The sequence below is a fragment of the Pleurodeles waltl genome, chromosome 3_1 (genome assembly GCF_031143425.1).
Source record: "Pleurodeles waltl isolate 20211129_DDA chromosome 3_1, aPleWal1.hap1.20221129, whole genome shotgun sequence".
NCBI lineage: Eukaryota > Metazoa > Chordata > Amphibia > Caudata > Salamandridae > Pleurodeles > Pleurodeles waltl.
This window is the reverse complement of record NC_090440.1, coordinates 230,226,989-230,251,317: the sequence shown is the minus strand read 5'-3', so window position 1 is coordinate 230,251,317 and position 24,329 is coordinate 230,226,989. Positions and strand designations below refer to the sequence as shown.

The window sequence follows — 24,329 nt, the reverse complement described above, 5'->3', positions numbered from 1 at the left end:
CCATGTGGAGCCGTCGGCAATGTCTCGGCCCAGCAGAATGTTCATAATGCGGCCGGCGGGGTCTCAAGGTGGCCAACGGTCTATGGAAAGACCGCCAGCAGGAACACAGCGGTGTTTACCGCTGTGTTCATAATGACCCCCTGTCTTTAAAAAAATCCAGATTCACCTAACATAGAAAGTACTTGGAAGGTCTATATTATCCATCATTCAAAGGAATCCTGTTTTTTCTAGCAGAAGAGGATCCCAGCCTGATCCAGTCTCGGCTCGAGTAGCACCAGAGAACACACACATGTTTGACAAGCTCAGCCCTAAAGTACTTATAGCATGAGATATGTTTTTATTCAGCCATATCTAAACTGAAATCTGTAAGACAAACATTATCTGTTATCAGGAAATTCCTTCTGTTCACAAAGAGCAGTCACTGCCTCTTGGTGATGGAACCACAACTTTGGAATATTTTACACCCTTAACTGATTTTTGCGCAGAAGCCATTGAAGTATGAACCTAAACCACAACTGTGCCTTGCTTTGTTCTTGTTTTTTTGTTGTGGTCACATTTTTAGCACTGATTACATTTGCAGTTTGGGATATAAATTCAGTCAGTAAACCAATTAATTGTACATGGTTTTGAGCTGGGGTTTTGATCCATTTAATTTTTAATATACTTCAGCATCTCTCCTGCCCACTGAAATATTTACTTAAATGCTCACTATGGAAAGTCCATGTTTTCACCCTTATATCTGGCTTGATTCAGTGTTAGTTTGTAATGTAATTTGTTTCATATGAATAGAAAAAGGTCTCCACATATGGCCATACAGGATTGAGATCAATGCCACAGCTCAAGAAAAAGCTTTACCCATAGCGAGTAAGTGCTTTACACAATGGACAGCAAACATACCTGTTGTACAGTGAGGAGCCTCATCGGGAGGCCAGATTGTTCAGACACTGGTCGTAAGCCATCTGACAGTTTTCAGGCGAGGCCACATAGCTACTCCTTAAGGGTACATACCCAAGATACAGCGGTGGATGCAATAGGAAGGTTACTTTTTGCTGTCACATCCCTACTTCCATGTAAGATAGTTTATGTACAGCTTTCCATCTGTGAGAGCTGCACCTGTCCCATGCAAGTTGTAAAAGTCTGCACAGTCCTTAACTCCATGGGAGCTGCAAATGTCTCCTGTACATCCCCTCTTCCCTCCCTCCGCAGGCGTTGCAAACCAGTGTTAATGGCTTCGTACTACATAGGCGTTACAAACTCTCACTATTCATTCATTCCCCTTATAGAAGGTACAACTCCTGCAGCACAGGTATCTGCTCCACGGGATTTTTGTAGTTCCTGTGCATAGGCCTCAGCTCTACAGGATGCTCATAATCTCCATGTATAGGATTCCACCAGGTGGCAGATGCACATTTCTATGACACTGCATTCCACACCAGAGAATCATAATGGCCCTCATTTCGACCTCAGCGGTCTTTCTTAAAGACCACCGAGGTACCGCCGTGCTGAAGACCGCCAGTGCAGGTGGGTTTTCCGCGCAGCGTATTATGACTCCTGGCAGCCCTGCGTCCTTTTTCGGACGGAGACTCGCCAGCAGCCATACTGGCTGCTCCACCTCCACCGCCCGTCATCAGAACACCGGCCACCGAATCACGTCCCATGATTCGGTGTAGCGGTGTTCTGGTGATGGGGAGCTGGCGGCGGAGCAGCCCCCATGGATCCCGTCCCCTCCCAGAGGATCAACGGACAAGGTAAGTTGATCGTCCGTTAGGGGAGGGGGGCGGGGGTGTTGTTTGTTGTGTGCGTGCATTGGGGTGTGCGTGTGAGTATGTAGGGGGGTGTGTGAGTGCGTGTATGCATGCAGGGGGTGTGTTGTGTGTATGGGAAATGTGTGCGTATATGTCTGTGTGCATGTGTGCGTGTATGTGTGCGGGTATGTGTGCGGGTATGTGTTGTTGTAGTGTATGTGTGCGTGTAGGGGTGTGTGTATGTGCATGTTGGGGGTGGGGAGGGTGTGTGTGTATGTGCATGTTGGGGGTGGAGGTGGGGAGAGGGGTCCTGCCACCTTTGGGGGCTGGCAGGGGGGTGGGGAGTGCAGAGGAGGACTCAGGGTGGGGGAGACCCCTATCAGTGTCAGGGAAGGAATTCCCTGGCACTGATAGTGCCTACTGCCATGGATTTCGTGGTGGTTCCAAACCACCCGAAATCCATGGCGGTATGCAGGGTCCTGATACCGCCAGTGGTCTGGTGACGGCCGCTGGGCTGGATACTGAAGTCTCCAGCCCAGCGGTCGGAGTGGAGAAGTGGCAGATGGCCATGGCGGTAACCGCCATGGTCAAAATTCTATTGTTTTTTCCGCTGGCCTGTTGGCGGTTTTTCGCCACTTCTCCCCCGTCCGCCAGGGTCATAATGAGGGCCAATATTTATTTTACTTAGCCATCTACTCAACAGGAGGGTCTAAGCCCATCATGAATATCTCTCCAGTATATGGGTGAGCTAAACTACTCTTGTACAATCATCCACCTTATGGGGTAGTGTAACTTAGCTATGCTCCAAATCAGCAATAAATTCCCCCTCAACAACCCTTCACCCAATGGCAGAGTTAAATTCCTCCTGAACAGTCCGGCACCCCATTGAAATACATATCTCCATTTGTACACACGCCAACCCAAAGGAATACTTAGCTCCTACTATAATGCCTTCCCCGCCACTCACATACCAGAGTTAACCTCCTCCTATACAATTCAGCGTCCCTTAGAAGGGTTAAACTCCATGGGGCATATTTATGGGATTAGTGGCACAGTGCAGCGAGGCAAGTAGCCTTGCTGCACTGCGTCACTGGGAAAGGGTAGGAATGTGCTGTATTTAAGGCATACCCCACATTCCTGACTTTCCCCCATGTGCTGCCACACAATAGGCTGCCTAGCGTCAAAGCAGGCACTCTTGCACCATGGTGCAAGGGTGCCTGCATTGCATGCAGGATTGTTTTTGTGCAGGAATGGATACTGCCCTGCAGAATGCAGCACACCTAGACAGAGGAAGTAACAAGCAGAAATAAGGATATGCATATTGAGATATTTCTTCTTGTTATGCTTCTCATGGGGAAGCATATCTTTTTAGAGCATTCCCAGGTCTACTAGGTTGGGTAAATCTGGGAATGCTTAAAAAACCATGGGAGTTGTGTGGACACACCAATGCAACACTTATGCAATGCCTCCATTGCGATGTGTTGCACTATTCCAGATTTTTGAAAGCCATTCAAAGACACGCAAAGTAGTTTTGCGTGGCTTCAAAAATCTGACTGATTTGAGTCAGGCATGTATAGCCGCCTGTAATTCCCCCACTTCGCAGCAGAGTTAAACTCCTTCTATAAAGCCCCACCACAATTACAAGTTGTGAGTAGAGAAATTTCCTTGTGGATTTTAACTCCCCACAATTGTAAGTGGACAGGTAAAACTACAATGGGCAGGGGCTTCATTGAAGCCTGGACTGAGTCCAAGGCACCTGTCCAAACGTCCACAAAGGCACGGGGAAACAGGCTCTCCTCTGCCAAGAAAAGGCCTTTCCTTCCCACTTACAACCTCCCTACCCCCATTCCACAACTTCTGCCCCATACAGGCCTCCTGTATAAATTTACCACTTGCTCAGAGGAAGTGATATATATGTGATTTAAACCATAAAGAATTGGGACGTCCATGCAAAACTCCACCTGGTAAATCCAGGTCTGCACAGTTAATCACCACTCATAATTCCTCCTGACTTGTAATCAGGGTCCAGGTAGTAAACGAGAGCCGAACGGCTTCTTAATGGGTAAACGCACATGCAGAAAATGACCTGTTAAATCAAAGTACATGTTATTTCCCACTTCAGAGACAAAAACTTGTAAATGGTAATATTAGCACCCCTGTGCCGTGCAATTCATAATCAGGGACATTTATAAGAGTAGGAATTTTTCAGGACTAGCATTGAACAAATTGTCCTTGAATTTAATAAATAGCTCTTTATCTTGAATGTAGACTCTTCTGTATTACATGTTTTTTTGTTTTTTTTATAAAAGAAAGTCACTTATACAGGTCACTGAAGTCGATTGTCGCTTGAAAAGGAGGATTCCCCTAAGGAAAATGCTAATCATCTACACAGTCAATCCTCCCTAAAATTCTAGGAAAAGCTACAAGGAACTACGGGAATGGGATGAGGGCCAAGTGACTGGCTGAATGGCGCAGGAAATCAGAGAAGGCAAACACAAGCTTCAGCACCCTCTTTCAGTACTGATGGCCCCTACACAGTCTCCAATTCCCCATCTCCTGCATGCATCTGTCCATTGCTTCTCCTCCATAATTCCATATTACAATGACTAAAATTCGGCACAGTGCAGGTAAAGTATGTTTCTGGTGTGAGCCTGTGCATTTAAGGCAATCCACCTTGAAACGTGATGGTCTCAACTGAAAGTGAAAGCTTGAGCCTGGAAAATGACTATTTGACTGGAAGGATTACAAATGCTCTGTAAGAAAGTGACTTACAGTAGTTGTTTTCAGCATATTTCCTGGAGGTGTAAGATTTCAGTATAACCAGAGACAATGTACATCAGTTGCATTTAAAATAATTGCATGTAAATTTGTTTCATACAGAGATCTTGAAAATGTGGCTTAGATTCTAGCCTCTGGGCCTATGTTGACTGCCATGGATTACAGGAAACCTCAGGATCCTTACTGGCTGTGATTCTAATACCTTGTAGGATAACCCTCAACAGTGTTCTTGATGTTAATGCAGTCTCACTTTTGGGAATCATCTCTATTAAATTGATGAACCTTTGGCTCAAAACCTCAAATCACATGTCTTTTGATTACTGGCCCTTCAGAGTTTGAAAACTAGATACGAAATGGAGACAATTGGCCCAAAAATAATGGCAGGATTCTGAGTAAAAAAATCTCTGAGGAAATTAAATGAGCTACAGTGAATTTGGCACGAAATAGCGATCGCAAGAGGCATAGATCTACAGCTATTCTGACGAAAATAGAACAGAGGGCATTAGACAGGAAATGGTTCATACAGACTATGGCCAGAACTAGATCACATGGAATCTGACAAAAAAGAGATAAAGATAGTAGGACTGGAGATAGATTATAGCGAATGTGATCAGAAATGGATCAAAGGGCATCTAACATGCAATTTTCAGGAATTCTGACATGAAATGGATTATAGGGGAATCTTCCTGGCAGCAGATAAAAGGTTATTAAATGGCGAAATGAATCACAGAATTGTCAGGAAACTGATTTCGGTCAATTGATGGAAAAAGGGTCAAAGAGAAATCTGATACCTAATTTGTTACATGAAACACACCAAAGGTTAAGTCAAACAAGAAACAAATCTAGGGAAAAGGCTTGAAGTAGGGGTAAAACCATGTTGGCCCATGAATAGAGATATCAATTTGTGAAAGCTAAAGTACATTGTCCTAGCTCCTATTGGAGTATAAATGACATCTCAAGGTTTGAAGGAGGTAGCAGGTTGGATCCAACAGAAATGGGTGTCTAGTTTATGTTCCAAGCTCCCAATTAAGAAGGTGAATATTTGCTGCTGCACTATCTGTTATATTACAAATCCTGGCTGTTTAAAAGAAAACGTTTTCCTTATAGCCCTCAATCATCTACATGATACAGAAAGAAAGAGGATATGTTTCTAACAATGGCTTTATCCGGCCCTAAAGGGACAATTCCTTAAGTCCATCCTGGAGCCAGCAACCTGGCAACAGAGTCTGGCCAGAGAACTATAAGCCAAGACATTGTAATTTCAGGTACAGTACCTGCCTGTGTGTTAGGAGAATATCAAAAGTCTGCTCCTGCTAGATCTATTGCATGTTAAGACCTATGCTTGGCTAGGACACCATCTCACATGATAGCCTGATGATGTCCAATAATAGAGCCATATCAGGAGACATCCCATTAAGGCACCATTCCAATGAAGCCGGCTGTACACTTTCCTCCAAGGGCTAAGCCAAGTCATGACCATTCAAAGACAAGGTGAATGAATGAATAATGGCATTTATTTGTTCTAAAATACCTAATTCAAAGCCTCTCTTAAACCTTCTAACATCGACATTGCTCTAATAGATAAAGGAAGAGAGTTCCACCATATTGGACCTGCCATCAAAAAAGCTCTACCATCCTTGGACTTCAGTTTAAACCTACACTAATAGGTATTTTGGGTGAGATCCTTTGATTTAAGACAGATGGATCTAACTGATGGTAACACGTGTACATCCAGCAAGTCCTTTTAAATCTAACCTGGTCTGTTACTGGCAGCCTGTACAGGGACCTCCCAGCTTAGGAACCATGATCCACTTATTAAGACTATTACTACTGCACATGCTGCTGCATTTTGAACCCTCTATAGATGAGCTAGGGCCTCTGCTGAGAGATTTGAATAGACAGTCTGTCCTGCAGTTGATTAAGATTCCTACTAACATGGCCTAGTCAGAGCTTGATTTTCTGGTGATGCAGCTCAGACACAGTGAGCAAGGTTTACCCCTTTCTGCTTCAGAGGTGTGCTATCTAAAAACATGTACTAATTCAGAGACATATTGGGTTAAATCAAGTACCTTTATGCACTGCATGTGCATAAAACAGCATTCTGAGGCCCATCATGACACTCCCCAGTTTGTGCATGATTTTGCCGATGAGAGGCAGATTACTAATCGGCCTAAATTTTGAGACACAGGATTTAAATTGGGTTTTTTAGCAGCATGTTGAATTTAGTGTGCCTAGAAAATAATCTTTTTGGAGAAATCTACTTACACGCTGATGGGGTGAGCAAAGTCTCACCTCTTTAAGAGTTGAACAGTGTCCCTGGGTGATTTCGTAGTTTATAAGCTCTCATGAAGTTGTCAACTGTCAAAATGGTAGCCCATGTGAGGTTTATACAATCCTGATAGACACACCTCATGTAAAGTTCCTTATAAAACTACCGAAGATGAAAGTCCTAACCCAAATGTGACAAAACATATTAGCATCTGCCCACCTCATATAGTACACTGACCATACCTGATGAGAAACATTTGCACAACATGGGGCCCTTTACCGTATTAAGATAAATGGCAAACCTCTTTCATGTTGGTGTCATCCCTAATGGGTGTATAGGTCAACAGAACCTTAGAATAGTTTTGTCCATGCCCAATCTATTTGAATTAGTCTGACTTACTCATTGTTAAGTGCACGGTCACCAAGAAGAAAAAAAGCTCTTTCCCAAGGAGAAAGAAATTTGATATTTGTTCAGCTGCAAAGGAAGTTGATTCTAGAGCAGTGGTTCCCAACCTGTAGTCCGGGGACCCCTGGGGGTCCGCAAAGCCTCCTCAGGGGGTCCGCAACTGCTTAGAAAATTAAATAATATTAACAGATTAGGTCCCCAGCTTTCAGTAATTACTCAGTAGGGGGTCCCCCAATTCTAATAATGACTCAGTGGGGGTCCCTGGGTTCCAGAAATGATAAGGTGGGGGTCCGCAGATGTCAAAAGGTTGGGAACCACTGTTTTAAAGTTTTGCTCAGAGGTTCCTAAAAGTCAAACTTCCTTTCTCAACATTTTTACAGCTGGGAATTGCAGCAATAATTGACCTGAGCACAACACACAAGGTGAAGCATAGTGCCTCCACAAAGAAGAGGTACATAACTAATTGATGGAAAGCTTTATAATGCAAACACATTTGGATTTAATCCTCTATTGTCAACGGAGGTAGTTTCCTATGCAATTCAGAAACATTACCGAATCTTCTAACGTGGCACAGTAGTCTAAAGGCCGTATTCTGAATCTTTTGTAACTCCAGCTTTAACTCTGCAGGGAGCCTTAACAGGGCATTGCAGTAATCACTGTTAGATGGCACACAAGTGGAGACCACTCTTGGGTGGAGTTTGTCTTGCAGGAAGGCAAGAACCCTTATTAAGTGATATAGGGTGTTATAAATGTGGCTGCAGATCACATTAACATGAGGTTCCAAGGAGAGTTCATTATACAGGATTGCACGTTGAGCCTGGAGCTTAATGCTGGTGATGGCGGGAGAGCGGCACAGGCTAATCGGCCAGTTAAAATTGTGCCACTGTTATTTGTAATGCCTACCACTAATAATTCTGCATTTGGCTTTAAAAGGTTGTCGGACATCTATCTTTGCACCCCTTTGAGGCAACCAAAAAGAAATTCCATAAAGGATGAAGGGTTTTGGTCAAGCCGGATGAAAATTTGGGTGTCAGCATGAAACAAGAACGAGAGCAACAGAGCCCTGAACATGAACCCATAGATACAATTCTGGATCATTTACAATAGGGAGAAAGATTATGGATGATATAATACAAATAGGTTTTTGTCCCAATTGTTTTGAGTTGTAATGTTCTTGAAGAGGTTGAATTTTGTATAATTTCTGAGTTGCAGGGGATTAGCTGATGAGCAAGCTGTTCCAGATTCTTGGAGCACGAATGCAGAATATTTTGGTTTTAGCATTTTTGCAGTTTTTTCCCAGTCTACAAAAGTCCTGATTTCTTGTGTTTTTTGTGTCTAGCCGAGGAGATTCATTCCTCAGACTTCACTTGAAGGCTTATTCAAAATGAAAGCCTCATAAAGGTAAAGAATTATCTTTAGTGAGAAAACTTGTTTCAAATATTTGATGTATGGTATCTCAACAGGTTGTAACATTCAGTTCACAGGTTCAAATCTTATCAAGATCATTTAAACACTAGCAGACATTTCAGTTTATGGTAATGTATAAATGCTCAATATATTACTTTTCTTCTACAGCGAGGTATCCTGATTTGACTGACCAATGTGACAGCTGTTGATAAAAATGTCAAAGTGAGAAACTCAACTTGAACTGTAATCTGAACCCTCTAGTGATGGTGACGTACCCTGAATGAATGATTCTAGTTGAGGTTTGGTACTTCATGAGTAGTGGATGCACTGTGGCTTTGCAGTGGGGATTTGGACTCAAGTGGGGAAAAGAGTGAACAAAAGTAATAATCCTGTAACAGTAAATATTCAACGCATGGACTGTACATTAATTAACCTAAGAATATAAGAAGCTGGTAATCTAGCCAAGTGGGTTCATGCTCCCCATTGAAGAGATCTATATGTAGGTCTTAGCTTTGAATACCGGCTCAGCTTTTTAGCCTTCTGAGGCCAAAGAATTTGCATGATTAAATTGGGTAACACTAACATCTTCTATTATTACAGATTTTCAGCTACATAAAAAAGATTATAACAATCTTTGAGTGGTTGGTTTGCCAATCACAAGGGGTAAGTATTAAGATAATGCTCTTTTCAAGCCCCATCCCATCGGGCACTATTCAGCCAGCCATTGGGCCCTGCAATTGGCAACAATACAAATGCACCGAAAACATATTCGACATTTCATCTCCCTCCTTCCTCCTGTTTTTTTTCAAGTTTTGACTTTTAGAACTTTTTTCTGTATTTTTTGTCTTTTACACCTTATTTTAATTAACTTTTTCTAATTTATATATGCTATTTCTATATAATTACAAAATGATAGTCCTTTGGTCCCTCCACTCTTCGGAATGATATGACTTTGAAGAAGGTAGATCTGAGCTCCAGTTACCAATTGGAGGCAATTCTGTGCCCTGATGGAATACATCTTCATATATGAAAAGCATATGTATGTATATATGTATATGTTTATATATATTTGTGTACTTATATATATATAGACATATCATTTGTAATAGCTATTGTTTGTTGTGTTTTCCTGTGGGGTGTTTCAAATCCTGTGTAGGCAAAATGTTGATATCCATGTTTTAGGCACATGACCACAGGAGGAAGTCTCACTGGCTTTGGTTGTCTCCTGTTCAAACTTGGCTCTCCACCAGGGCTGGTTCTAGGTCAAGGCAGAACTAGGTAGCTGTCTAGAACACCTCCAGCACAGAAGCACCAGATTTGCCCTACAAGCAGCAAATGTCCCCATGATGGGCAACAAAATATCAATTTGCCTAGCGTTGTAAATTTCCACTTGGCTTGGCAGGTGTGTCTTAAGTAAATTCGCTCCCTATTCCCTTGTCGATCTGCTTCAGAGGCCAGAGATTAGATTACGAAGTCTTTGAAAAGCTCAGGTGCAAGGCCTGCTTGTGTATGTCTTCAATGGCAGGTTACATTTTCTGTCTCTCTCAAAGTTGCATTGTTGAAATTCGAAAAAGGTAAGCAGTAGCAACAGGCATTATTGTCTCAAGCACTGGTGTGAAGGCCTGTCCTTAGTTCCAACGGTGCGGGTGTCCTTCGGTGAGACCTTCTGCCACCAGAAAAGAGTGTTTACAAGTAAGAAATAACTGCAATTTGGCCAACAGGAGGTGCATTCACAAATGGCAAGGCATCCAATCTGCAAAACATAAGAAAGACAAAGATATTACTGAAGCCAAGTAGACCAAAAAGTGAGGCTGTGTTCCGTCGCTCCCTTCCAAGAGAAACTTGGAAGAAAGCGACCGGAAGGGTAACAGGAAATTAGAGTAATTATCAAACGGCAAGGGGAGGAGTGAGTAAGAAAGAAGAGGGAAGAAGTGAAAAAGAGTAGGCACAAGGTAGAAACCAAAGTATGGTAATTAAAGGCAGGAGGGGGAAGCTGCAAGGTAAATATGAGGTAGGTGTGTAAAGAGGAACACAATTAAACGGAGAGGCTAAAGATGGGTAGACAGCAGTGGTAATCTAGAAGAAATTAAAAGAAAATTGGAGGAACCGGCTCACAATTATCTAGCTTGGGTAGAGAAATTGCAAATTGGGAGAAATGGAAGAATGTTAAAATTATGGAGTGTTACAAGAAATGCCTTCATATGCTGGAAGTAGAACAGCAAGTGGAAATGTACTGTGAAGCAGGTTTTAATTAATAGGGTCATTTACTGATAATGCACTATTAGTACAATTTATAGTTATTGGTGTGTTAACTAACAAAGAATAGGTTTAGATATGTTCGATTTTACATTGGATGAACTGAATGCTATAGAATTAAACTACATTTAGTGATTTCAATTCTGTATGGATTTATTAAACCAATAAGAATACAAAAAAGGAGAGGACACTGAAAGATAGAGAGGAAGTAAAAGCTGGTGGAACAGAATCATCTGAAACGAAGAAACCCATGTGGAAATACATTTAAAAATGATAATGACACTTTTTTATTGAGGTAATACAGGCAAAAAATAAATAAACTTGCGGAGTTTTGTTTTGTTTATTAAAAAAGTAAGTGGTTATAACAGGTTAAGGGTAGGCGATTAGGATTAGTAGAAGAGTAAGGGTTAGAGCTGGATTGAGGGTTAGCTTTACAGCTTTAATTTGCGAGATGAGTAATGTATTGAAGTATATGCTCCCATTGGTTTACCCAGCACATAGGGTGGATAATTTTATGTGGCATATACGCTTGTGGGTGGAACTAGCATATAGAATTGGTAAAAACGTGCTGCTTATTACCTCTACCCTGTAATTCAGTGTACAATGTTGTATCTCCCATTGAAGGTTTGATCATCATGCAGGATGGGTAATGTCTTCCAATGTGTTATGTATTCTCTCAAAGACGTAGGAGCTGATTTAGAGTTTGGCAGACAGGTTACTCCATCACAAATGTGATGGAAATCTTATGATGTCCATAGGATTTAAGGGAATTGTAATATGGTGCACGGGCTATCCATCACATTTGTGACAGAGTAACCCCGTCCGCCAAACTCCAAATCAGGCCCATAATCATGTTCGGGGAGTGTAGTCGCCAGTGTATATTCTCTATTGTTTATTATTGTACTTTCTTGTGTGCTTAACCAGCCTCATGGAGAAATTATTTTCTAAATATATTATCTCAGCTCAGTGGTGGAACAAAGTTCTTTGACTGGTGAAGAAAGCTTAGGCAAACAACCTTGAGTGTTGGCACTATATTACTAAAGAGTTTGCATAGGGAGTTTATTTCATAGCAAAATCAGTCTAATTTGCAATCAGCTTGTGTAAAGAAGTGATCATACAGTACTCTCTCACATGGGCTGTTGCACTGTCACATTTAAAGCAGTTATGCAACCTGCCAGGCACTAAACTGGCCATTAAACAACTCCTCTGTTAGGTGGTGTATAATGGGAACCCATCTACGTGAACTCATTACTCAAGTGGATGAAGTTTACATCCTTAGATAAATGCTAAGGATTAATTTGATGTGATATAAGTAAGAATCAAAAGATCTTGGGGTCCTCTGTGGGTGGTGGACATATGAATAGAATAGAGATGAAGAGCATCGAAGGTAGGAATATGGGTAGATGGCGAAAGAATTGAACACAAGGATGTATGTCCATGGAAGATAATGGATTGGTAGCCCTGGGTTCCAAATGAGTTCACTTGGTGCGTGCTGTAAGTGAAGAAAAGTGAGTTTAGAGTTTGTGGATGGAATGAAAGGTAAATAAGGGCAGTATTATTGGTGGTTTGATAGAGACGTCAGTAGATACTTGACAAATGGTGCCAACCAAGGGAACACAGTCTGACAGGAAGTGTGAGGGTGGATGGTGGAGTTGGGGCTATTCACAGCCTTGCCATCACTCATTAGAGCAGGATGTCATCTACACGTCCAGTAGCACAGACTGCAGGCACAGATTTTGGACACTGTAGTCACACTCTAGGGGCTTAGAGTATGAATACTAAGAGCTCACTGCCTGAATAATTACAATCTCCCATTAAAGAAACCTGCTTTCTGGTTATCTTTCCACACTGCAGTTATACTGAAATTGATGGTGTGATTTCCTTGCCACAATTTAATTCCCAACACCTTGACAAAATGACAAGCACATTCAATAAAAACTGGGTATCTCAACAGGATAGTTTAAAGTCCGAGAATGCATTGGGAAGGGCATGTAAACAGACCCATTCATTGCCTTGTAGCCTTAGCATGCAGGAGAAATTAAAGCCAATCAACCTCTGTTATGGCCAAAGAAACAAAGTCCGTGGGCTGACTGATTCCAATTCTTTCTCCTCACGAATCTCCACTGCCACCTCATCCTTGCTTTTTCTCACCTCCACAAAGGATGCTTTGCTCTGCCCATGTCTTCTTACCTGCTTGTATGGCCATTGTGAGCAGGGGTCAGTAGGGCCTGTTGGCATCTTTTGGACGCTTTAGTTGGACCTTTAGCCTCTTCATTCCAATCTGGAAGCCGTTCATGGATTGAATGGCTGCCTGAGCGCTACTTGGATTATCAAAACTGACGAAACCTGGGGAGAGGGTAGGGTCAAGGAACACAAATGGGAACCGGGTAGAGTGAAAGGAGGTGGTGGAATGAGAAAAAATGGGACAAAGAAGGAAGGACACATATTTAATCACTAAACCAAAAAAGCACCAGAGACTTATGCACTATATTGCAGTTGAGTTATTTTTTTTACTTATTGCTAGTTATGTCAGCACCTGGTTGCACATAGAGGCCCCTGGTGCAGCATTGGGTGGCACAATTCTATATTCTGAAGGAATACTACTACCCTCATGTACTGCAAACATATGGGTACCCATTTCTGGCTTTACGGGGTCCCATCTGTTGCAGAGATGAATGTAGAAGGAGAACAAACTTGTCTTTGGGATCAATAGAAGGAGCAGTATATGTGAATCTATTGATAAGAATAATGAGGGTAAAGGCTTGGCCACACAAGTCTATCAAGCAATTCAATTGATCAAAAGAATATGGCGGACAAGGAAGGTCATAAAACATCACTTGCTCAGAGAATGAAGTAATTAGGATTATTAGACCAATTTTTGAGAAAAATTGGGGATGTCTGACATTCATTTCTATATCCAACTGATAGAAATATGGGATTAGTATAGCCTTGCAAGTTTATAGATCTGAGAAGTGGGTGCTAGGTAAAATCAGACTGATTTAGAAAACAAGAAGGCATCCAGATGATGATTACGGAAAGCAGAGTGAATTTGGGTGACCGTAGCTCATGAACAAAGGTAATGGAACTTAAAAGGCCGGAAAGAGATGAATCTGCAGATGGATTGTTAATCCTATTTTGGACTCCTGGTGTACAATTTTGAGAGTTAAAACCTTTCATCAATAGTTTATGTGGTATATTTAGCACACCAACGATAAAACAGGGCAGTTCTACCAAAGGAATAGGCATCTTTCCTATGCAAGCAGGCAGTGTGGGTACTACCCCTATGTTAAGAAGTAAAAAACACTGGCAAGAGGTTGATCAGTATAATTTCTCACATGCAAGAGGCAAATCGTTTGCACTTTGGAATGCTTTGAGCATGGATATATTGATATCCTTCAGCTAAATCCACCTGGCCAATTTTTCAACGGCTATGATGCTAGGCTGAGATTACACCATGCCTCAAGGCTGTGCATTGTAAATTGTTTGTGCACTACAAGCACTCTTTGCTTTAAAGGCAAGACGGTCCAGTTCCATTTTAACCCAATGCATTCGGGGACCTGTATTTGTGAAATTTGTGAAATATATTGGTTATTTATGGAAGTCAAACTAAGAATTGCTGAAGAACTTAGTCCACACACGGTTTTAGTATGCTGACTGCATGAATTCCACTCAAATTATGATTTAACCAAGGTACAGAATGACAATTCTATTATTATCAAACCAAATCCACATTCTTTTTTTTGAAGGACAGATGCAACTTGTGAAACAGATTTGTGTTTGTATCGATCTTACCTTTACATTCCTTGACTCATCCCAAATTCCTTCCCACTTTTACTCTGCTTTCCATTTTCACCTTTAGATCCTGGATCTATAAGCGATTCAAGAGAGCATCTATTTTAAGAGATCTTTCTAAAACACTAATCAAGCTGGGGATCAGCCTGCATAGTTACCTTCTGAATGTCTTGCCTTATCACTTCTGATAACTGGACAGTTAATACGCAACCTTTATCTAATCCTTATTACTACAGACAGCACTGAAGATGGTAACCATGGCTGCTAAGTTGCAGCTTTATGAGAACTCCGAGATAGTGCTCTTAAAAGGATCTTGTTCAGAATTGGATAGTAATTCACTATATTACAAAAATGAAACACGAGATTCCTGAAGGAGTTCATCTAAATTTAGTTTGCATAGTATATGTATACCTTAAATTATATTCTCAGAAAAACTAACTTTGATACTATAAAAACGAAACGAAACTAAATTTCAGGGGAAAGCATTCAAAGAAACCAAGGCATGACAAGATAACAAAATTGCAATGGACTACAGAACATGATAATTAAAGATGTGGGGCAATGCAAAATGGAATCAGAAAATGGTTATTCATAACGAAATCTTTTGTAGAAATGTTTTGGTTTCAGGCACTCTGCCCCACAAGCTCTGATGAGAATGGAGTTCTGGCAAACAACCAGAAATATAATGGCACATCAGGAAACATTCATGTACTTTTTTGGATTACGAACAGTCGTGTTTTTCCTTACACAATTGGTAACTTCGGATCTTTGGAATGAGTTAACAACACAAACACACAATGATGCGCCTTGTAGCACAAAAGTCCTATTTATTTTGGATTTATAAATATGGCAACAAGGCAAAAAAATTGTTAAGACCAGCATTTTGTAAAGGCTTGCAACATTTAAGAAATGATTGGAGGACGTGCAATAAAATTAAGCTGGTTAACAGACGAGAAGGATGTTTTTTATTAAACAAAATGTTGAAACCTGTAATTAGGAGTCTGGCATCACTAAAGCTCCAGGTAAGAAAATGTAATTGGAGAATTTGCAAGGACTCAAATAAACTATACATCAAATTATAGGTAGTTTTATTTATACATTTTGCTGGATGTCTTTAGTTTTTTAAACATTATATGAGTGGTACTGTTGATTAAATAACAAAACCTTTGATGTCATTGTGGTAAACTGCAGGGCAAGTACATAAAAATCATCTGGCTCTGTATGGTCCAACACTTCGAAGAAAAAATATATGCGATTTTAGGGAAAATGTGAAATGCTATTCCTCTCTCCTAGGCTAACACTGAGTAAAGATTATTTGTAGAGGGAAACATTGCAAAAGAAAACATGGCAAATGCAAGAGGAAACACTAACACGTAAGAGTGTGGATGCAAGTCTGTGAAAGTTGGAAGGCTTGCCTGTTACTTCATTCTCTACGTCACAAGTCATGACACAACCAGCCCTTTTGGTTGATTCCTCTATAACATATAGAATTATAGATGGTTAACAGTAAATTACAGGGATGTTTTTCACCGAGGGGTTCTGAGTGGCATCAAAAAGACAACAACAACAATGCTCGGGTTGTCTATGATGTCACCCAGACCCTTGGGGTGAGAAACATCCGTGCTTCACTTTTACCCATCTATACTTTTATGTTGCTATGGCACCCAAAATCATCTGCCCCTGCTTGCAACTGCTATTCAGGGGCAGAGGAATAATGAGGGAGTCTTACATAACATAACACACATAATAAACAACCCAACCACTCTCTGTGACTTCCTTCCCCTCAAGGAACTGTGCTCCCTGCTTTCCATTGCTGGTCTGCAAGGCTCCCTGGGAGCCCAGACAAAGCAGCCAGGAACTGTATTATGACATAACAACTGAGCAAGTTTTGTAACTCATTGTTGCACATCATAGCAGTGAACTACTGGTATCAGAATACAGTCATTCATGATAATGGCTCTCTATGAGAGCCATGCAGAACCTGATTTTTATGCCTACTGTGACTACCAAGCATTGAAAAGAATTCTAACCTAGTAGAAAACCCCTGTAGCAGTTAAACAAAATGGGCCCTGGTTACTTACCAAAGCATTTACTTTGGTTGGTGGCACGGTCCACAAAGACCTTGGCAGAGATGACACTGCCAAAAGGTAAAAACATCTGCATGAGCTCCGCATCCCCGAACTCCTGGGGCAGGTGATAAATAAACAGGTTACAGCCTTCGGGACCTGAGGTGACACACATGCACACAACAAAGGACAGCCATCAATTACCAGACCTCACACAGCCCTGAGAAAAACTCACATTTTTAATTCAGATTTTCACATTGATGTCTATTTATTGTAATATTTTCTCACCATACTGTGGATTTAGTCAAATTTTTAACTTCCACCATAAATAGGAAATATTATTTAGTACATCATGCACGCTTAGGCCATGGGTTCTCCCCTCCCCCCTAACTGTGAACTACTGTAATTTAGTAGCAAAATCAGCATCCGCTTTTAAAAGCCTTTACTTCAAATGCAGGGCTGCAGCTACAATCTCATTACTCAGGTGCTGCCAGCCCCATCCAAGGTTAAACCATGTGTTCTGTAGCTAACAATGTACAAACCATGGACAGTCATGGGTGCTCCTCGCAAGCTTCCCCTGAAGCCCCACGTTCAGGACAAACGATTTGCTTGATTATAAATCTATGCTTGACACTGCATTCCATGACATCACAGGACTGTTGTTTCAGCCCTTGGCTTCCATTCAACAACCTAATTTCCCAAACTTTGGCCCCATTTTTACAAGTGGCCTGCGCAGCCAGAATGTCACTTTGTGTGATGAAAAGGCAGCGCAGGCTGCAGGGGCATAGCTACAGGGCCACACAAAGCCACTCAGTGTGGCTTTACATGGCCTTGTAGATATGGAGTTAGGCAACGCAGCGCAAGTCGTTGGGTTGCCTTACAGTGCGTCAGGGAGGCGTTCCATAGGTACTGCTGTAGGTGTTCCCAGGCAACACCCATGAATTTTGACGCATTCTCAGGTTTACAAGGTTTGTAAACCTGGGAATGTGCCAAAAGCCTACGCCTCACCAGGGGTGGTGTAAGGGTGGCACAACGGGGAGAAATAAGATTATTTATCCCTGTTTTTTCCTCTTTCTATGTGTACAGCACTTTGCAGCACACATAGAAAGAGGAAAACACCCTTTGTGATTGTTGTTGTGCAGGAAGGTGTGTCTTCCTACACAAAAACAATCATCCCCGCAATGCAGGCACCCTTGCACCATGGTGCAAGGGTGCCTTTGTTGGCGCATGGCAGCGATTTTTGTGCCGGTCTTAACGCTGAGTTAAAAAAAAAAAACAAATTATTATTGAATATTCATGTATTTTGAGTGCTGGATGATAAGAACGGTACGAAAGGAGCCAATCATCGACATATGAACCATGTACTAGTAGAAATGTAGATTTGAAGTTCTAGTTTTTATTGGACAAAGTGTGAACATGCGATCCCTTGACCGATAGGGACTTGGGAAATGGTTTTAGGAAATCTAACTTAGCTGGACTGCACTGAGAATAATACACCATTTGCCCATTTTCTATCTTGCCGTAAGGCCATTACTTTCTTGACCATCTTGAGAAGAGACGTGCCTAACTTTATTGCTTAAAGAGACTTTGCCTTTTCTGAACTTTGATGTTGAATCCTGATGACTAGTTGACCGACTGATGTCCTGAGGATGAAGACTGTCACAGCTTGCTGATCCAAACTGAGGATAGGTATATTGACTGTGAAGTTGTTTACTTTGTTTATTTGCTTTTGTTTCTAGGTACCAACCGCTACTTTGATAGAGTCCTAATTAGATGTTTTTAAAAATTTGCGTTGACTTAGTTGTTTTGCATGAAGCCCAAACATGCTATCCCAATCTGGTATTAGTTAGGGTCCTCACTAATGTAGTTCAATATAGGGAATAACATTTGTTGTCTTTTCTTTGCTGAATCTAAATGTATGTTATTACTTTTGCGCAGTTATTCTTGCTATTAATTTGTACTGTCATTTTAGAATGTGTAGTAGCTCAAGCTTTGATTAGACTGCAATTCTTTCGCCGCTTTGGTCAGCCAGTGTTGTTTCTGTATGTATATCAATTGATTTTGAGATTAACCGTTGTGACATTAGCATTGTTAATATAGGGAAATAAATATTCTAACTTTTATATGTAGGTGTGGTTATTCATGACTGCAAGGTCATGGTGCGTGACAATTACTGACTCCTATTGATTACTATTGTTATTGATTATTGATCTGCGTGTACGGGATATATGGTGGGAAAACCTTGAAGCGAATCAAAAGGTTCATCTACCTATTCGCGTCTCCCTTGTAAGTTTACTTATTAAGGTCTGACGCTCTAACAGAGATGGTAGCAGCTTGATGGTTTGTCTCCTTAAGAGCCCACCATGGAGGCCTGGTACATGGTTTTGACTTTCAAGAGCTCATCATCACTATTTTTCCAATTATACAAATTGGAGAGAAACTGTGCCCCTAAGTATTTAAAATGACTTTCCCAGAATCTTGGAGCTTGCCAATGATTGGTTCAGGATGTTCTCAGCATTCTAGTGATAGTGTAAATGAAGTAGGTTTTGCGCTTGCACAGCTTATACAAATTGCAGGTGAATTGTGATGTTTGTGAGGGTTTAGGGAGTTTACGTACTCCAAATGAAGTTGTAGATGGAGTGTGCGTACTCCGCAGTGTGAGAATAGGGAAGTGGTCGAACTTCACGTGTGAGTGGCGCTTTGTGCTCCAAATTTGCCCACGTGGTTGTTGGTACACGGACCCTGTGTGGTCTAAGACACCGGAGTGTATTGAAAAGTGTATGAGACACATGGTTTTTGTTGTAATTTGTCTGGTTTAATAGGTTGATCGGGCATACTCGACAAGTCAGAGTGTGAGTCAAAGCAAGTGGGAGAATGTTTCGACTAACATCCGGCGAGTCCTATGTGCACCAGGACAGACCCACTGATCAGTTGAGAGTGAAATTTGTGGGTCGAATTTTGATTGCGAGTCAGGGAAACTGAGAAAGAAGGAGTAGCTGTTAGAGCGAAACACTGTCAGTGAAAAATCCATAAAGTTCCTTAAGCGATTGTGTTACCTTACCTGTAGTAAACTGACAAATTTGGTTTTGATTTTGTTTAGTGCTCGCAATAATTTTGCATTAGTTTTGTGTGAATCTGAGTTTGGGAGGACAAGCCGCAAGACTTTGAGTGTGAGTGTGACATCATTGGAGCCACGCTGGGATAGGTTGGTTAGTGAGATGGGTCGCGCACAGATTGGCAGCCGTCCGTGACGCGTGATCGGTCAAGAAGGTGGATGAAGAGAATTCTGGGATTAAAAGTCACTTCCTGGTTTCATTTAGAATAAAATAAAGGTCGCAAAAATGAAATTTTTCAAAGAGTGCTTTAAGTGGAGATACCTACATTACAACGAGTATAGGGGATATTGCACTGACAAAAGGTACACCAGCTTACATTGTAATCGAAGAGAAGGGCCCTGCGCCATGTCTTTGGCTAGAGCAATGGTGCAAAGTGACAGAGAAGGATGGGAGCCTAGCGTTTCCGATAAACAGAACATTTAATTTAAGGAGTTTAGAGACTCTGAGGAGGGTGCTGGATGATCTGAACCCCCCCTCCGCGACCAGCACAGTTCGAGGCATTGGCAATCTAGCCAGACAACAACAGCAACAGAAATTTGAGAGGAGAATGAGAAAGGCAGAAAAAACACTAGCAGATTATAAGTGTGATCACGACCAGAGGTTTTGGAGAACTGAGACTGTGCAGGGGATTAAGTTGTTTCCTGCAGTTACACACGACAGTGTGAGAGAAGGAGGGAAAGCTACCAGAAAGACTAACAGAAGCCCTTACGAGAGTGAGAAGGCTAGAAAATCTTTGACACTGGAGGAAGAGTCAGACGATGATAAGTTTATTTTGCAGTTATTGAGAAATCGGCCTCCACCATATGCAGCACATGAGAATTATCTGAGCATCAGTGCTGATCCTTCGGCTCCGACACAAGTTAACACAACAATAAGTCCAGCACAGCTTAATACGAACGTGATACAGAGTCTGATGCAGAGTAGTCCTAATATACCTATTACTCGGGTAGCACAGAATCATGTGCCACAGTCAAGTGTCCCGAGAATTTATCCTGATGTGCCCATTGTGGAAACGGCCACAAACCTAATGGTGCCAACAGGACAGGCTTACCTGAGACCGATATTGGTTCAGACAGAACCGACTCCACTTTCACTGCCTCAAGCGCAGCCACATGTAATGTCGAAATACACTCCGATAACACGGACACAGTCAGATATGTCTGTACTGGTGAACCAGAATGCGGGAATTACACTCCCACAGAACCTGAATGTTAGACCAAGCCCAGATGCTGTATCTGTACCCGTCACCATTGGTCCGATTGTACCTTTGTTTGCACAGGAGAATAACAGAGCAAGTGGGCAGGGAGTCCTGAGTCCGAATTCAATGAGAGGAGGACTCAATGAGTATTCCCGAGTAGTCTCTCCGGTGGGACAGACTTTTGAAGTAACGCGATTACTGCTAGACCTTAGCACATTCGGAGTTGCTCCGGATACTGTGATACGGTCGAACATTAGTCAGAGCTTGCAATTACTGACACCGAGGATCCCGAATACACTTATGCAACAGGCGCCACAGGCACATGTTAATAACATCTTCAAGCAGGGTTTGACCGCCCAGCAATTGTCTGAATGGTAGACAAGCTGAATACCCAGCAGAGTGCCCCTAAGGGAGAGGAGTATTTGAATTATACTAGACTAGGGATGGAAGCGGTGAGCTCATTGAGGGAACTATGGATGTGAACAGGTTAGAGTCCTACACAGAAGCAGAACTGAGATATCTGTGCCCAAAGATTACGAGGGAAGTAAGCAATGTGCATCAAAAGCTAGCAGACCTGGCAGATAACACGGCATAGAAATAGAGAAAACAAAACATTTGAAAAGGAGTTAAAGGTTAGATTTTAAGACTAAAGATTTTGAACACATGAGATCTGCCGGAATGAAGGCACACCTTAAGGAGGAGTTACTTCAAAGTGCCCAGACCTGGGAAGCATTAGACAAATGGGGAGGGAGATGGGTAAAGAAAAGAGATAAGAGAAAAAGGGGTTCTGCAGAGCGAACTGCAAATGTGCAGCAGGACAAGGATCCAGAGAACATTTTACCAATGAGAAAAATTCCAGGAGGGAATTTTGTTTATGTCCCTTGGAGCAGAGGTGATATTCTGTCGTTCACAAATGATTATCACAGATTTAGAGAGAAACCAGTAGAATGGTACCAGCAGACAGACAGGTTCGTGAAAGTTGCAAAGTGCCTTTGGGAAGACTTGAACACCCTATTAGAGATAGTAGTCGCGGCTAATTTGTGGATGGAGTGCAAGAGGAGAGTAGATTGGCCAACAAAAGAACCAGAGAGAGTTCAGGTTACAGATGCGCGTCTCCTGAGGTAATGAAATATTATTACAAGGTGATTGAATTCCTGAAGATGAGAATTTCGCCCCAAAACACTGACTGGCAGAGAATAGACAGGACACCTCAGGAAGCAAAGGAGTCAATACATGCCTTTAATGAAAGATTGTTGCAGGTGTTCAAGCATTACCACGGTGCAGAGACAATTGAGCTGAAAGATATGATTCATTTTGAGTTTAGATTTGTGGAAGGATTGAAACCTGAAATTAGCCAGATGCTTGAGAGTCATTTGATTTGCTGGCGAGGAAAGCCAATTGATGAGGTGTTGCAGTATGCAAAGTACTGTAGTGACGAGACTGAGTTGAAGCAGAGAAAGCTGAAAGAAATGGCGATGGCGATGCAGATTAAAGCTGCACAAACAGGGATGCAGGGACATTTTCCACAACAGCTACTGCAGTAGGGAAAAATGGTATTTCAAAACCAGATGAGAGGTCGCGCAGGTAATATAAACCGTAGTCCAGACATGGGTGCTGTAGTGATGTGCAGGGAATGGCACGCAACGCCAAATGATGAGGTGTTGCAGTATGCAAAGTACTGTAGGGACGAGACTGAGTTGAAGCAGAGAAAGCTGAAAGAGAAGGCCATGGTGATGCAGATTAAAGCCACACAAACAGGGATGCAGGGAAATTTTTCACAACAGCCACCGCAGCAGCAGCAGCAGCAGTGAAAAATGGTATTTCAAAATTAGATGAGAGGTAGAGGTCGCGCAGGTAATATAAACCACGTTCCAGACATCGGTGCTGTAGTGGATCAGAATGATGTGCAGGGAATGAAGAAATTGTTGCTGTGTCACGCTTGCAGAGCGGTTGGACATTGGAAGCGGGAGTGTCCAATGCTGAAGCAGGAAGGTGTCATTCAGCAAACAGGTGGCATCAATTTGTTCCAAAACATAAGAGGACTGAGAATGAGAGGTCCAAATCCGAACTTCCAAAATAATGTGAATCAAGTGCAAAATTTTCAACCCATGCAGCAGGTGCAAATGCCGCGTGTACAAATGACACAGTTGCAGCCAATGCAACAGCAGGTTCCCATGGTACCTAGACAGCAAATCCAAATACCTCAAGCTCCAATGGAACAGCAGCAGGTGATGCTTCCTCAACAGGTCACAGGACCAACCAAAGTAATACCACAGTACACCAATTCCCGTTACACAGTGAGATTGGAATAAACGATGATTGGGTGAGTGAGAGTTCGGATGGGGAAGAATGTGTACTTGCAGCTTCCTTAGAAGTAGATCAGAAAGGTCCCTGTGTGAAGGGAAAAGTCATGGGTCACAGAGTTTCATTCTTGGTTGACACAGGAGCTACATGCTCTACCATAAGATCTGCAGAGGTTCTGCATTTGGCCCTTTCAGGAAAGACAGCCCAGATTGTAGGGGTAGCAAATCAGTATTTGACCAACCCAATTACAGAACCAGTTCAGGTTAAGGTTGGCAACTTCCAGGGTTTGCACAAATTTGTGGTCTATGATTCAAGTCCAGAAGAGACTTGCTGTGTAAAACCAGGTGCTCAATTACTTGCTCAAATGATGTAATCGAGATAAAGACGAATAGTGATGATGAGGATGACCCAGCTCCAGAGACCGAGTGTGAGACCATAAATGAGGAGTACCCTCTGATTGATTTCTTTCCAGTGTTCACAGTGAAGGACCTTCCTCCTGATTCACAGGGAATGGTTAAAGAGAAAGTGTGGGATCTGACAGGAAACGAGATAGGTCTGATAAGGGGAGTTGAGCCAGTTAAAGTTCCTATAAAGCTGAATGCAATTTTTCCTCAAATTCCCCTGTACCACATGCCACAGGATGTTCTTATAAAGGTTGCCCTGATAATCGCAGAATTTGTAAACCAAGGGGTCTTAAAAGAAGTGTTGAGCAGCCCATGTAACACACCGATAATGGTGTTGAAAAAGCCCTCTGGGAAAGTTCGAATTGTCCAGGATTTGAGAAAAATAAATGACATTGTGATTAAATGTTGTCCCATGGTGCCAAATCCAGCTGTGATAATGTTTCAGATTCCATGTGATGCTGAATGGATCACTGTCATAGACTTGTCACAAGTCTTCTTTTCTGTGCCTCTCCATGAGGACAGCCACATTTTTGGACTGGGTTTACTGCTGGAGTTGAATTCCTCAAGGATTTTCGGAGTCACCTTCTAT

General features: G+C 42.1%; 1 protein-coding gene across 12 annotated transcripts in view; it reads right to left on the bottom strand.

The window, feature by feature from the left end:
* Nucleotides 1-3,977: 3,977 nt before the first annotated feature.
* The window catches only part of CELF6 (CUGBP Elav-like family member 6), a 435,439-nt gene continuing 415,087 nt past the window's right edge, over nt 3,978-24,329 (bottom strand). For all 12 annotated transcript variants that reach the window (XM_069222257.1, XM_069222258.1, XM_069222260.1 and 9 more), the window contains 3 exons: nt 16,734-16,877; nt 13,051-13,206; nt 3,978-10,357 (listed from right to left, as the gene is read on the bottom strand). In XM_069222257.1, coding sequence (XP_069078358.1) covers nt 13,079-13,206; nt 16,734-16,877 — 272 coding nt within the window. In that variant the 3' untranslated portion in view covers nt 3,978-10,357; nt 13,051-13,078. The remainder of the gene's footprint in view (nt 10,358-13,050; nt 13,207-16,733; nt 16,878-24,329) is intronic.